This window comes from Mycteria americana, chromosome 7, assembly GCF_035582795.1.
Source record: "Mycteria americana isolate JAX WOST 10 ecotype Jacksonville Zoo and Gardens chromosome 7, USCA_MyAme_1.0, whole genome shotgun sequence".
Lineage (NCBI taxonomy): Eukaryota > Metazoa > Chordata > Aves > Ciconiiformes > Ciconiidae > Mycteria > Mycteria americana.
This window is the reverse complement of record NC_134371.1, coordinates 2,889,494-2,904,148: the sequence shown is the minus strand read 5'-3', so window position 1 is coordinate 2,904,148 and position 14,655 is coordinate 2,889,494. Positions and strand designations below refer to the sequence as shown.

General features: G+C 44.6%; 1 protein-coding gene across 1 annotated transcript; it reads right to left on the bottom strand.

The window, feature by feature from the left end:
* Positions 1-3,787: 3,787 nt before the first annotated feature.
* Positions 3,788-14,321, bottom strand: IQCJ (IQ motif containing J). Its single transcript, XM_075509026.1, has 5 exons — positions 14,313-14,321; positions 9,034-9,098; positions 8,072-8,152; positions 4,737-4,887; positions 3,788-3,886 (listed from the first exon to the last, which is right to left on the bottom strand). Exons 1-5 carry the CDS (start codon positions 14,319-14,321, stop codon positions 3,788-3,790), a joined length of 405 nt encoding a protein of 134 aa, XP_075365141.1.
* Between the last annotated feature and the right edge of the window lie 334 nt (positions 14,322-14,655).

The window sequence follows — 14,655 nt, the reverse complement described above, 5'->3', positions numbered from 1 at the left end:
ACACAGGAGAGCTGCTGGGCATTATCAAGAACTGGAGGTAGCAGCAAAAATAAGGAATTATTTCAATTGTGGGGTTTTTTTTCTCCTTAATCTAGTAGTTCACAAGTTTCTCATCAATATTTCATTTTAAGAGCAACAGTTTCCTGCAGTCGTGAAGGCAGCTAGCTGATCCAAAACAAGTTCAAACACTGGATTCAAAGGTATCATAATTAATGATTTATCAAGCTTCTGAGTCTTCGAATCACACAATTAGGTTGTCTCTCTGAAATGAAATATGATAACCACCGCCAGCAGGGCTAAACTGCAGTTTTTTGAAGCCAAATACATGAAAGACATACACGATCTTCAGCAAGTCAAGGAGAGCTCACATCACCCTCTGTCAATGAACCAGGGATGTACTGATTGATTACATGGCCGGCGTCTCACTCTGGCCAGAGGCAAAGCCCATTTGCCTAGCTATCCCCATCTCATGGGAACCAAACAGCTTTAAAAAAGTCCTATGAAAACTGCTAACCATGAAAGTTGTGGTACAGCTGACCAGAAAGCATCCCCACTGCTGCTGAGCAGAGCACGAACCATTCCTGGTACCTCCCCTTCTCCTCACTTCTCTAAAGTTACTCAGAGGTTGTGTTGCTTTATGTTTCTATATTTATCTTTTTGGCTGGGACAACAAGAAAATGTCGTATTTGATGAATTCACAAAGTTTTAGTGATTACAAATGAATGTCTGCATATGCACAGCTCCCCTGCACTACATCTAGCAAGGCTCAGGCCATCGCTGCTAACTCCTCCCAGGGTCAGTGCTCAAGCTGGTGCCCTGCCACCCTGCACACAGGCTGTGCACGTGCTGACAAAAGGCCCCACACCTTTGATTCTCGGCATTTTTTACTTTGGGTGTACAGGTTTTTCACTGGATTTTGGTTTCCCGTGGGTTTAATTACTTTTTCTACTTCCTGTTTGCAAGCTTTGTCTTATTTTTTAAGAATGGAAAAGTTTCAAGGGCAAGAGAGGAAAAATGCTGTTGAAACTCTGACTTCTCTAGGTCCTAGTAGTTCCCTGTTTTCCCTTACAAATGCCTCTGGAGGTTCGTAGTAATAGTGGAAATGAGCTCAAAGAGCTTCTCTTTCAACTACAAATGACCAAACACCATTCTTAACTCTCCAGCTGCAGACTGCACACGTCGACACTCTCTGTTGTGCCCAACAGTCTGAATAAACCTTGGGTTTAGGTTATTATTCATCCAATTACGAGTTTCAAAGGTCTACCTCACCACAACTGCTGGTCCCACGTACTGGTATAAATAGCTATTTGGTGTACACGGTTTCAATACCCATCCTGCTGCAGTGGCATGCGTTTGTTAGTCTGCAGGCTCCCATTTATATTTTGGTCATGAGATCCTTTCTGTCTTTCATTATTCAAGTAGCCAACTACATTTTTGCCCCCAGAGTATGTCAGATCCAGCTGAGGATCCAGCAAAGCTGAACACGGGGAGGCTTGTGCTGAGAAAGGAAATTGAAAACCAGGATTAGATTTCAGCTGAATTAAGTGGCTGTGTTGTGACAGTGGTTTCTCAAAATACTTCATAAATTTCTCTCTCCCATCTGCATCAATGCTTATTGCTAACATATTTTGACATGCTAGTTGCTTTCTGCCTCTTTGAAAAAAGAAATGGGAAAACATCCAAAGAGTCCAAACTTTCAGTCTGACTTTCTCCCTCCTCCAAATTTTTCAGAGGAACATTGCCAGACAGCAAGAGAAATTTGGGAGACGCCATACTGCTCAGCACAGCATACTTTTACAGGAAGACTAGGCACAGGCGTATTTCTTAGGGCACCAGCAACACGGCTACTGCAAAAGAAATGGCATTATAATGAATGTGCCCCATTTTTCAAAGGTCTTGTTCTGGAATGTAGGCCAAATTGAGGACTTGGCAAAGGGATATGTTTGACTGCTTGGTTATTCCCCAGCTCCACTCCCCTGCTTCCAGCTTAGGTCTTATAAACACAAAACTTCACAAGAGTGTAAAGTTACAGATGGTCCAGCAGCGGTTTCTCTGCTCTCAGATGTTTTTCCTCCTATTTTAAGTTTACCTTATACTAGAGCAGAAAACATGGCTCACAGTCAAAATGGTGCATTTAATTCTGCCCCAGTCTTTATTTGGTTAAGACAATCAATTACTCTCCCACTCACATGTCAACAGTTCAAGGTTAATTGTCCCTGTTTTGTTCTGGCCTTGTCCCTGCCCTGCCCTGAACCTGACAGTATCAATTCCAAACCAAAAATATGTGACATTTGCCATCAGGAAAGCACATGCATATCAGACAGAAACATACTCACTACTGCATTAGATCAGAGTCTCTCCTTAGAATACGCGTCCAAGGACTAGCAAGGATGACCCAGCCCAGCTCTGAGAGGCACACGCACTGGCGGTGTTTCTGTGCGCACAGCTGTGCGCCCAACCACGCGCTGCAGAAGCTGAGACCGTGACCCACGCAGGGCCAGCCCTGCTTTACTTCATCAGAAGCAATCAGGAAACAAAACTACCCCAGACAGTGTTGCTGCCTTTTTGCTTTGTGGCAGTAGCCGTTCTCAGACTGCACCCGCCAGATCTCACACCTTCGACCACCTCCCTCTTAGGGCACCTGCTGAGCTCCCACACTAAAGGCTTCTCCTCACCTCCTTCATCTGCTCCCTACTTTCAAGATGCCCACAGCACCCTCTAATGAAGACAGAAAACTGTCTTAAATCAGTAGGGTTGGTTTTAAATGGTTTGTGAGGACCTTGAAAAGTACAACAGCATTTGCCTGGAGTCACAGTGCCTCATCCCAGTATTGAGGACCAATTCTGTGAGGGACCTGCACATAAAAGTGTGGGTCCCTCACAGCCTCAGGTATTGCAATAACCAAGGACACACTAAAGAGATAGGGGTTCCTTTGCCTTCAGAAACGTCCTCAGGTTTTTCAAAGGTTATTGACAGACTTGGCACTAGAAAAGTGTAAGAAAATATTCCCGTCTTCCTTTGGATGAAACAAGTAGGATGCAGAAGTGAGATGAGTGGGTGTTGCATTAATACAAACTAAGTAGGAATTCTAGTGTCCAAGCTTCATTTTCCCACAAATATATAACTCCCAGACGTACTCATTTTACCCCGAAAGACCCGAAAGCACTGAAAATGCATCGTTTTCCCAGTTAGGTTACTGATGGAGAACCTCTTGAGAGCACCCAGGAGCCTCCCTGCGCAGGGTACGAGGGACCTCTTGTGGTGGCCGAGGGGCTGGCTCAGCTCTCCTGCATGGCAGCCGGGCTCCCACAAAGCCAGCGGCAGAGGAAAACGAGATCCAAATGTATCTCTCTCATTAGAGGAACCTAACTCGTGTAATACGTGAGGCAGTAGTGTATAACCCAATATTGCAACCTACTTTATCATCCCGGTCTCCAGCTACGAACACGAGGCACCTAAACGTAGAACAGTGCGCTCTCAGTAATATTTTATCCAATTCTGTCAAATCTAATGCAGCCTGCCTAACCACGGTGTCACAAAAATAATAGCTGCTGGAAACATCTCACCTAGCTTTAGTCTGAATCTGGATAATGCAGTCCAGTGGAGGAAAGAGTCAAATTGTCCCCGTAGGTCCAAGACCAGAGTTCTTAGCACAGAAAAGCTCTGTTGGACCTGTGAGCCTGCCTTGTGCTTTGCATTAGGTGGCATTGCTCCCAGTTGGCAACGGAAAGCAGTTTAACAAACGTCTCTTCCTTGCACAAGGGCTCCATCTACTTTAAGAACCCCACTAGCAATGATTTCTAGATTTTTGTAGTGAACTCAGAAGCCACCAAACGCTGTCCTGTGACTGGCAACGGAGCTTCATGTCGCTGACCAATATGCACTCCTAGCAAGGATCCAAACAACCTGTTCACACCTATCCTGCGCACCTCAGTCGAACAGTGGGACACATCCTGCTTTTATTTAGCTGGTCTAACACACACCGTGGCAATTTCTATCTCCCGTATTTTTTTAAACCTATTGAATTATTTCATGCACTCTAGTCTACAGTTTCCTCAAAACTCATGTATTCTGTCACAAAGCTGAAAGCATATTTATAGGTGCTATATCTATCTGCTGATTTATTGGCCTAAAAGATCCCACTCCAGTGACAGTCACAAAGCCGCTTGTTTCAAAAAATGGGCTCTATATTTGAGTTTCTAGTTTAGAGTGATCTTAAAAAGATAAGTACAGCCTCCAGCAGCTAGTCACCCAGTCTGCAAGGTGGCGTGAACATTTCTTCCAAAATTACATTTAATTTTAAATCCTTAGATCAACTTCTCTAAGTCTCTTTTAGGAAAAAACCCAGCCCTACAAACCACATTTTTTTTGTAGGGAAAGCATGACAGTTTGGTTTTTTGGAGAACACAAAGTGCTAAACACATGTGAAGATCCCTGCTTTCTGCAGAAGAACACAACGCCACTTGAAAACACCTTTTCCCATCACGAGCACTGCTAATATCTGCTGTGTCCAATAAGCAATATTGCTGAGATCCACATCTAACACGCATGGTCACACATTCAGCTGTACCTGCAAGAGGCACGTCTGCTTGCAGGTTCATTTGAGACACTACTACTCCCCTAAATGTCCCTCTTTCATGATTAGCCCGTAATTTAGCTTTCATTTATCCGAAGTCCTAGAAAGGAAACCAACAAAAAGCAACAAATAGGAAACTGGGCCCCAACACTGTACTCACGGGTGTGCTGCTGTCGGAGAAGGTGTTCATGCTGATGGACCTGCTCATCTTGTCTGAGGAGAGGGACGGTGGGGAGGGACTGCGCTTGTCCAGCTGCTCGTGCTGTGGCAGGTCCTGGCGCTGCAGGTACTCACGCCATGCTCGCTGGATACTAAGGCAAACACCAAGGCACAGGGTTGGGGGGGAACGCAGCAACAAAAAGGATTTAAAATATATATTCTTGACTGAAGAGGTGGGGTTTGGTGGTTTTTCTCTTTTTTTGTGCACTGTGTTTTCTGATTTGGATAATGATCACACATAACTACCCTCTGGAGGTCTTACATTAGCCACTGCTAGTACCACTTGAGATATCTGTTAAGTAGAAGCGATTCTTTACTTCAGATCCTTAAACTTACAGTGATTTAAATTTAAGATGTACAGAACTCAGCAATTCTCTTACATCTTGCAAACAAAGAAAAAAAATGTAATTATCTGTTTAAAAGAATGAGCAGCCTTCAAAATCTTATGTTTATATCAGCTTTCAGATTGTAATGTAGAGATGGTTGGAAGTTCGGAGCCAGGCCAGTATCCTTTAAAACCTCCTCTGTCCTGGGTAGCTGGGGACTTAAAACCTCCTCCAAAGCGACGCGTGGGGATTGTGGTAGGAGCTCTGCTTCCAAACTCTAAACTTTGACCAAGTTTCTAAAATCTGATGTGAAATTCTCTAAAGAAATTCAATTTTCTGTGCCGGCTGGTGGCCGGGGAGCTGGAGGCCGGGGTGGCTTTCACCAGGTGGCAGTGCCGGACCGCCTGTGCCTTTCTGAAGGTGCCAGGGAGACCAGTGAGAGATGCTGGGAATTAAAACTGTGTTTACAACAGTACTGGCATTAACACAAAGTATGTGGGTGTTTGCACACAGGATGATCTGTGACCTCTGCAGAAAACAGGAGCTAAATTCTGTCCCGAGACTCAGCAGTGTTGCTGCAGTGCAATGAGCTAGAAAGAGCTCCTTTTAGGATTTTTAAGCAATTGCGAGTTTATCCATGGAGATGTCAAGCCAGTAAAACCTTCAGTGTGTCTGCTAATCAGGTAGAGTACCCCGACCTTGCTTAAGTTGTTCTCAGTGGTGCAGAGCTCTTGTGCTGCTCTCCCCAGGCGGCTGTGCGGGGAGCGGGTGGGAGCCCGCGCTCCTCCACCCTGCCTGCTCCTGAAGGTCTTGGCACGCTCGGTACCCAGCCTTGCTGCTGGGGTGCTCCCCGGGAGGGGTCCCATGCCCAAACCCCCCCTGGCCCTGCTCCCACCCACGGTGCCTGCACCCCGGGGCGGTGCAGAAGGCAATGCTCCTTCCTGAAGGGACCTTACCATGTGCTTTGTGGTTGGAACCAAACCATGTGCTTTGTGGTTGGAACCAAAGGGTCCAAAGACTTTGGCGTGGATTTAGGTTGTCCTAGGAATACTTTTTTTTACCTTGCTTTTTTAACAGTTAAGATGCCATTTCTGGTCCCACCTCCACAAGCCAGAAAAACATTTAGCGCCCAGACACCTCTGAAAAGGCGTTTGATTACAGACTGGCACGTCCAACTTCTCGACTCCGCAGGAGGAGGACGAAGCTCAACACCAGGACACCTACAACTTCTCATTGACTGCCTCCAGCGCTGGGAACTGCAGACAGTGGGAACTGCCTCTTGGCATGTAATTTTTCCCGGTCAGGGAACAACGCTCCCAGCACACATGGCATTATGAACGTCTCAAGGTTGAGGAAATCAAATATATGTATTTTGTTTTTTTTTTTTTAGAAGAATACCAGATCAGAAACAAAGCAGCATTCATTACAGCCTCACCAGGATAGCTGCACTTTAGAGCTAGTCAGGTGGGTTAAGTCCTGTTGTTGTTTTCCTACAGGAGCTTTAAAATGGTCAGCAAAGCTCCCAAATGCAAATGCCAACGGAGGAGCTTTCAGTAAATGCATTTGGCTTTAAAAAATCCCCACATCTTCACACCTCAAGCGTTTGCACTTTGCATTGTTTCAGTTTCAAGCTTCACTGCATAATATATACAAGCAGTATTTACATATTTATATTTACATGTACTTTCTGTTTTAAAGCTCGAGAATATACTGAGGTGAAGTCATAACTACCCTTCTAGAAAGCTCTCTGAAAATGTATTCTTTCATCTGGCTTATATTTGCATGACTAAAAGACGCTGGCTGGATTTTAATTTGAAATTTCACGTCCTTTTAATATTTTAATATAGCATTAATATTTTAACATCCTGGATAGCGAGTTAGCTGTAGCTTTTCAACTGAAAGTGAAATTCAGTATGTAATGTAGCAACACATACGACTCCGTGTAAAGCTGTGCCTGATGTTGCAAAATTTCGCCACGAAGTAGTTGGGGGCTTCAGCATAAAGATGTGCATATTTTTTGATGCAGGCAGAGCCATTTTAAACTTTCGCTGTCTGCGGGGAAGTCCAGTGGTACCACGTTAGCGCAGAGTTGGTGCCAGCTGGATGGAGCTAATGCCTGCACCGGGGCTGGAGGAACAACGCTGGAACAGGCACAAAGAGGAGTCCTCTGCTCCAGTAGACACGTGGGTAAGTTCTAAGTTATATCCCTGCTGTTACCACGTGTATGACAGCACAGTCAAGCCTTGTAGAGTAAGCGACCCCATGGTAAACTATACAACATTTGGGAATGTATGACAAAGGCTAAAATGATTGCATTTGGAAGTTGGGGAGTTCACTACCACGACACAGTGATGCTTATCTCTTCCTTCCAGGTGGTGCAGCTAGGTGTCATCTATGTGCCTTGGCTGAGTGCTAGCAACTGCCTCGCTTTCCAATGAAAAGCAGCTTTCTTAGAGCCATAGAGCTGTGCTGCACCCCCCAGCCCAGGAACCCCGGTCCCCTCAGACTCACACCTCCATCCCCATGCAAACCCAAGAACTGCTCCTTGCAGAGGAGTCCCGTGAGCTGCCTGAGGAGCTTCAACCAGGCTTCATGTTAGATGTGAAAAATTCCACTGAAGAGGCTTCTGCTTGCTCTATACTGTACGTCCCCCCACCAGGATGTTCTCTGTATATATGAAAAATCTAGTAGATTTTCAAATATTCTATAGTTTCACAGAGGAAATGACAAAATTAGTGCAACATTGAAGTTTAACATTTGAAACTCAGTTCAAAGAGAACGTTCATGTGCATAAAGGTAGAGGAGAGCTTAGCTACCTTGCAAAACTGAGGCTTTTTTATACTTAAAGTTACACAGAAATCCATGATGGATACAGTCTGTGTTCTGCGGTTCAGGAATTGGACAAACTCAGCTGCATTTAAAAGCAGAAAAGACATTCTTTGTTACTTACATTTTCACTTTTGATTCCAAGGGCTGTAAGTTGATATGATATTTTTCGATATTATTTTCTTCATCCATGGCAAGCTGATGGCTACGGAAAACAAAAGAAAATGGGTTTAATGTGTCCCAGCATGATGCTTTTGCAATCACTGCAAATTAATTCCAAAATTCTGACAAGAACGTACAAAAGCTGCTTATTATAAGGTGTTGCTGTCTTTGGAGGAAGGCACCTGGGTCCCCATCTCCAGCCCCGTTTGACTGTTAACAAAAAGTACCAATTTGGATCCAGTTTCCAGATTGGAGCCTGCCTGAGTCCTTGCGCTAAACCTTCCAGATGCCACAGCTCCAGAGACAGGCACACCCAGCAAAGAAGTTGCTGCAAATAAAAAAACCCTGGCAAATATAATAGATATTCTTGCTAAATTAACTTTCATCCCTGGGGCTACGTTTGAAAAGCTGGAGAGTAAAATGGAAAGTAACAATGGTAATGCCGGTAGCAAATGAATGACATCAGCAAGAGCCATACAGGGATATGAAGAAAAAATTCTTTGTAATAAATGATGACTGAGGAATTGGTGCTGCAAACCGATCGCTTTGAGAAAGCAACTTTAAAATGCTAGAAGGTAAAAATCAAACATCTCGGGACGCTGCTTTGGATGGGACTAGCAACATGAATGAAAGGTCTTCGCGTGAAAATTTGTAAGATTAGACCCCAACCTGTCGAGTTATTTTGAGACTTTACTGGACACTTAATTACATCATTCAATCAGCAGCAGTTTTCAGAAATTATCCTCCTGTAACTAAAAATAAGAATCATTTATGGGACAGATGCAAAATCTTGAATATTTAGTATATTACCAAGTGAAAAACATAGTCTACAACAAAGAGACTGTCCCTCAGAAAGGGCTTGTTGCCTTATAAAAGCCATTTCACTCTACCACATGTGAGATACCGCAGAAATCTCACATTTACCTTTGAAGCAAGTCTTTGCCATCGTTGACCTGTTCCAAGGTGTGCTGGAGCCTTCTGAGTTCTTCCTACAAGGAGAGGAAAAACATTTCAATGCGCTCCTGGGAAGCCCTTGGTTGACATTGGAGATTCCCCCTCAACCTCAAGACGTTGTAAGCCAACCACTAAACAAAACGGTCCCTCGGGTAATGTCTACGGGGTTGCTTTCAAATTTAGATATGCAAAATAACTATAAAGAAACCAATATATTTATCAACATGTCCAGCACATAACTTTGAAAGAAAGTATCAGACCTACAAAAATAATAGGCAGACCAAAAGAGGAAAGTATTCTTTCACGTCTTAGGTGTGTGGCTGCTTTGATTTCAGAGATGGTCTTGGTAAGAGGCAAGTGAGCATCAGCTCATACTTTCAGGCACTTCTCTTTGTTCTGCAATCAAACAGCATTCAGTCTCATAATTAAGAGAGTCACTGGCTGAGATTTGCAGCCCGATGCCTTTACCGGGGTATTTGCATCAGATCCTGTTTCAATAGCAGAGATGTCACAAATGTAACTGCAGATGCATAGCTGGGGTTCCCTGCAGCCATGCTAATGTCCTGGGAAAAATCTACCCATGACGTTCAGCACAGAGATAGGGCTTAAAAAACTAAATTGTATCTGGCTGGCAGGGTTTTATTGTTCAGAAGGGGTAGGAGTTGAGGGCTGGAGGAGAACCTAGTCACAAGGAAGCACGTGCTCCAGGGGATGCAATTCCTGGGCTGAACTTTCCGTCCCCTCGCAGGGCACAAGCCCACAGAGCACCCTGGCATCGCTGGGACACGCATGCGGAGAGGGGACATGCCCGGTCTCCTTAAAAGCCGGGCTGACAAGCAAATGCTGAACCCCCTGACTGCATCACATCACAGGGGTGCAAAGAGCATCACCATCCCGAGATGCAGGGATGTGCCTTCAGGTTTGTGTTTGTACATCAACTGTTTGATAATGAAGCAACGCTGGAAAATGAGAAGTCTATGCAAAACACAAAGATGTTAACTCATGACTACTTTTAGCTCATTAAGTTGGGAATCAAATGTAAAAGCAAAAGCTACTTAGAGTAAGGAAGGCGGGTAATTTACTTACAGACCTACCTTGCATACAGATACAGGATTCCCAGGAAGGCTAAGAACATTAAAAAGGCAAAACAAGGATATTTTTGTCTTGTATATCTTATCTGACCTGGGGATGAATCACAGATTTTTGTTTCCAATAAGACTGTTGCAGTCTTCAGGAGCACAACAGATCAGCCAGCTCTACCTTCTGCTTTCCCAAATAAAGCCGATTTTGTGAAACAGGGAAATTTTACGTGGCGCTTTTTAATCCTGCACAAGTTTCTACCCTGTTCGATGTGAAACAAGATCACAGTTGGTAGCTGATTTACTCCTAATACAGCTTTCATTTCTTCCCAGCCTTGGAAGGACTATTACTGCAAAATATGTTTTATGCATAAACTAGATTTGTCAAGACGACAAGTTAGATGTTTCCCCAGTCTTTGCCCCTCTGGGTCTCTAATTGTAGCACCATTTTGTGGACACGCTGCAGCAGATAAAGCACTGCGCATGATTTGGGATGCCTGGCTGCTGCCTGCCGCTCTTCAGCCATTGGAAATAATCCAGTCGTGAAACTTCTTTTTCTTTTTGCCTTCCTTTTTTTTTTTTTTTTTTTTTTTTTTTTCCTGTTCTGAGGAGCATCCTCTTCTGGCATATTAAAAACAAGCAACTTTCAAAATTGTTTTCTTTGAAGCACAGTTCCGTTCAGAAGATAACCTTTTCTTCTCCCATATTATTCCACTGGTCATTTTTTCAGTGTATCCCAGAGCTACGTACAGTAATTTAGAATGGGAAAACAATTTGCAATTGACTTTATATATAGCTCTGGGTGACAAAACCTGCATGACTTACATAAATCATTTCTTGTGTTTGACATCATTTTCTATTAACCTCAGGGTGAAGACTGAGCAAAAAAAAAAAAAAAAGTAAAAACCAAAATTGGTTGTGACATTTTTGACTATTCAGTCTTTCAATTAAACATCACCGGACAGTCTTTATAAAAGCCGTAATATAAGGCAACTACAGAAGGGGCATAGCAATGTTTGCATAATTGGGAAGAGAAGGAGACATAAAATCTATACTAATTTCAGTTTTGCGTCATTAACAATGAAGTATTGATTATTGCTCCTTGCAACGAAATTTATGAAGCTAGCTATGCTGCTGTGCCCACAGAAAGTGATTCGGCTGCTTTGCCCTCAGCCCCCGGCGCGGTAACTGATGGGGGGCAGTGACAGCTGGGACGCTGCTCTTCCAACCCACAGCCTTAGGAGATGCGTCTCCCCGATTACACCAGGAGTGACCCAGCTGCAAACTCGAACTTCAGAAAATTAAACTGGAAGAGATCCATACTTCTGTTGGAATACACGATGAATGATGGCGCCTCTATAAACCTTGTTATAATGTAAACATATTGTAAAATTTACTGCAGCTTTCATTTTCCTACTTCAGTTGAATACAGACATTAATAGCAATCGGGTAGCTACAGGCACATATAGATACCTAAGGAAGAAAAAGCAATGAAAACCTGAAGTACGAGACCGGTGTTAAGAGCAAACTAAAGTGTCTTTTTCGAGTCTTTAACGTGTACGTTCTGTTTATGCATTAATTATTTTTCAGCCCGTAGAGCTGTACTTTCAGGAAACGAGGCTATTGCAATGACTCCATTAATGCCAGGAAGCCCTGTAACCTTAGGGGACAGAAAAGACCAAGGGTCCCCAATCTATAGGCTCTCGCCAGGGAGAAGCCCGCGTAAAAGAGCCATTTTAAGCTGCACTGAGCTGGCTCCCAGCACAGTCCGCACGCTATAAAAGCCTGGCTCAGCTTTGCTGTCAATATTCAGTTAGAACAAAAAGATTCTGTGTCCCTCTGCCTTCTTCCCTGCAAGTCAGCTGTGTCTGGCTCCACGCCGCCCAAGGACAGGCTCTCTCGGTGCATGGCCACTGCGATGATTTAGCAGCCTCACCCAGCTGCCTTCAGCAGTTTTCGGGGTCTTTTTTAATGGAGGGACCCAGAGGTCGCCGTAGACTTTGGTCCTTGTTTGGGCTTGCACAGAAATGTCACCTCTCATTTGACCAGCTGTGGAGATGACGGCAGCCAGCAGATACGGGATCATCGAGGCAGGCTCAGACGCAGAGGAGCAGAAATCTAAAACAATCTAAATGCATTAGTCCCTAAATTAATTTCAAAGAAGTCTGTTTCAAAAAAACAGTTATTAGTGCAAATTCTAAGGAAAGAAAAGAAACCTTGTAGATGTTAAATCATACCTAGATAAATATTTACCTCCAGTAGCAGGCAATGATTCTTTTTTGTTGCTGTACCCAAAAATATCCATTCAGGTCAGTGGAGCTATTTATACTCGGGGGTTTAGACTAGCACAGAGAAATCAGGGCAGAGACCACATATTAAAAATTAATTTTCAAAATCCTTTTTGGACATGCGTGCTCTTGTTTGAGTACCTCTGCCTAAGAGGTCTGTCGATTGGTGCCAAATGAATATACAACGGTGCTTCCCAAGAGGTCAGAGAGATGGAGATTGGAAGAGAAAGCTTCCATTTCAGTAGAACCACAGCCCAAAAATAGCAGTAAAATAGGTTTGTTTTTCCATTTCATAGTTAAGAGTGAGTGTAGCAGTTATTCAAACACACCAGCTTTGGGTAGTTCTCTATTTCATTGATGTTCTTCCAAATTTTAATCAAAATTTTGTTGAATGGTGATTTTCTATTATGCAGGAAAACTTGCACTTCTGTGTGTTTCTTCCTCCCCTTACTTGCAAGTCGCTTGACAAAACACCACGGTGCCGGTTTGAGATCCTCCTCTTCTGGCACAGGAAGGCCGCAGTGACTGGAGAAACCCTACGTGGAGTGGCACGGCTGCTCTCGCCCCCTTGGAGCAGGATGCTGGAAAGCGGCTGGAGCATCAGCCTTGCCCACCAGCACCTGGGTGAGACTTGGCAGAGCAGAGCACAGCCCAACTGCTGCCTTGAAGGTAAAATATGTCTCACCAGCCTGCCGGTGCTACGCAGGGAGGGAGTTAGTGCCGAGAGCTTTAATTTGGAAATATCAATAAAGATCACTGGAGCTTTCACAGCTGCTCTTGCCAGTGAACGCGTTAGCTCATCTCATCCTTCCAGAGCTGCTGCATTTAAAGGCAAACACATGACGCCTTCTCCGTAGCACTGACCCACGCATGTGCAAAACCGATCATTCGTTTCCCAGCACCGCCTCTGAAGTGATGGCGCAGCGAGGGCAAGCACAGCTGAAGGCAATCTGAAGCCAGAAACACTGCAATGGCTGCTGCCCTCAAGACCAGAAGCCATGCAGGATCCATCTTCTGATCAAAGCCACCTGATGCCTCTTTCTGTCACCTATTAGGAAGCCAATTTATAGGCTTAAACATTCTCACCTCCTGCCATTTTCCAATCCTGTGGTCATCAGAGGTGGATACGAGATAATGAAGCTCTCCCTGCTGCTGCTCACCTCTCCCAGTCCATCACGCTGGTCTGGGGACAGAATGCGCAGTGCTAAACCACCTTTAGCTCCGGCTTTGATCCATGTGCCATGTGATCCTAGCACAGAAGCAGCAGCCTCAGCTGCTTTTCAAACACCCCAGCCGCTTCTGGTTGCTGGAAACAGTCCATTGCCAATGCTGTTCTGAGCTGCTTACACCCAGGTCTGCTGTTGTCTGTATTTTTAAGACTTTGTTTCCCATTTAACAAGAATTCCCCCCACCTCCTTTTTGTGTCCATGAAGCATCTTGGGGTTTATTCCTTTTATATTTTTTTCTTTTTTTCATTTTATTCATTTTCATTTATATTTTGCCCAGTTTTCTCAGGGAAGACCATGGCCCCTGTATTAAATGATGTAGAGTCCATGTTTCAGTCGGACAAGGCCCGTCAAGCAGTGTGTTAATTAAGGCTCTTAGTAGGATACAATGAGTCTAAAGAGGATAGAAAGATCAGGATCCTTTGCGGTGGAGGCTTTTAGTTGCTACTATTTTGGGCACCCATTCGCGCTGGCACGGAGGGGCTGCTCCTGCGGGAAACACACTGGATTACACGAGCAGGGCCCTAAAGCTCCCGTTCCCTCTCGGTACGCAACAGGGGGGTTGTCCCCAGAGCAGCCTCTCTGGTGGCACCTGTGTGCCCAGTATGGGGGTACATCAGAGGCACAAGGAGCCCCAGTTTGGGCAGACATGAGACCATCCGCATTAATTCCCATTTTAGGGATGTGTAGAGGGCTCTGCATCCCATTTCAGGGGCTGGAACACAAAAGCTAATGCTACAGCCTGAATATGCTGAGCCTCCGCTCAAGTTGGTGATTAAATGTCAGATGGTGACAACTGCTTCACCCGTTGGAACAAAAAGACACATTAGATGATAGTGGCTTTTGTATATTTGGGGCGGGGGGGGGGGGGAAGGTCCTATTTTATTTGATCTGGCAACCCAACAGGGACCTTGAACACTTCAGCTACGAACGTTCAAGAACAGTACGTTAACTGCACAAGATTAACATAGCTACAGGGGCTCTGTGATCCACAGCTGT

Coding starts and splice junctions, on each gene's coding strand:
- IQCJ (XM_075509026.1), bottom strand. Junction 8,153..9,033: donor GGCAAAGACTTGCTTCAAAG/GTAAATGTGAGA, acceptor TGTTTTCCGTAG/CCATCAGCTTGCCATGGATG. Junction 3,887..4,736: donor TCTCCGACAGCAGCACACCC/GTGAGTACAGTG, acceptor GATCCTTGCTAG/GAGTGCATATTGGTCAGCGA.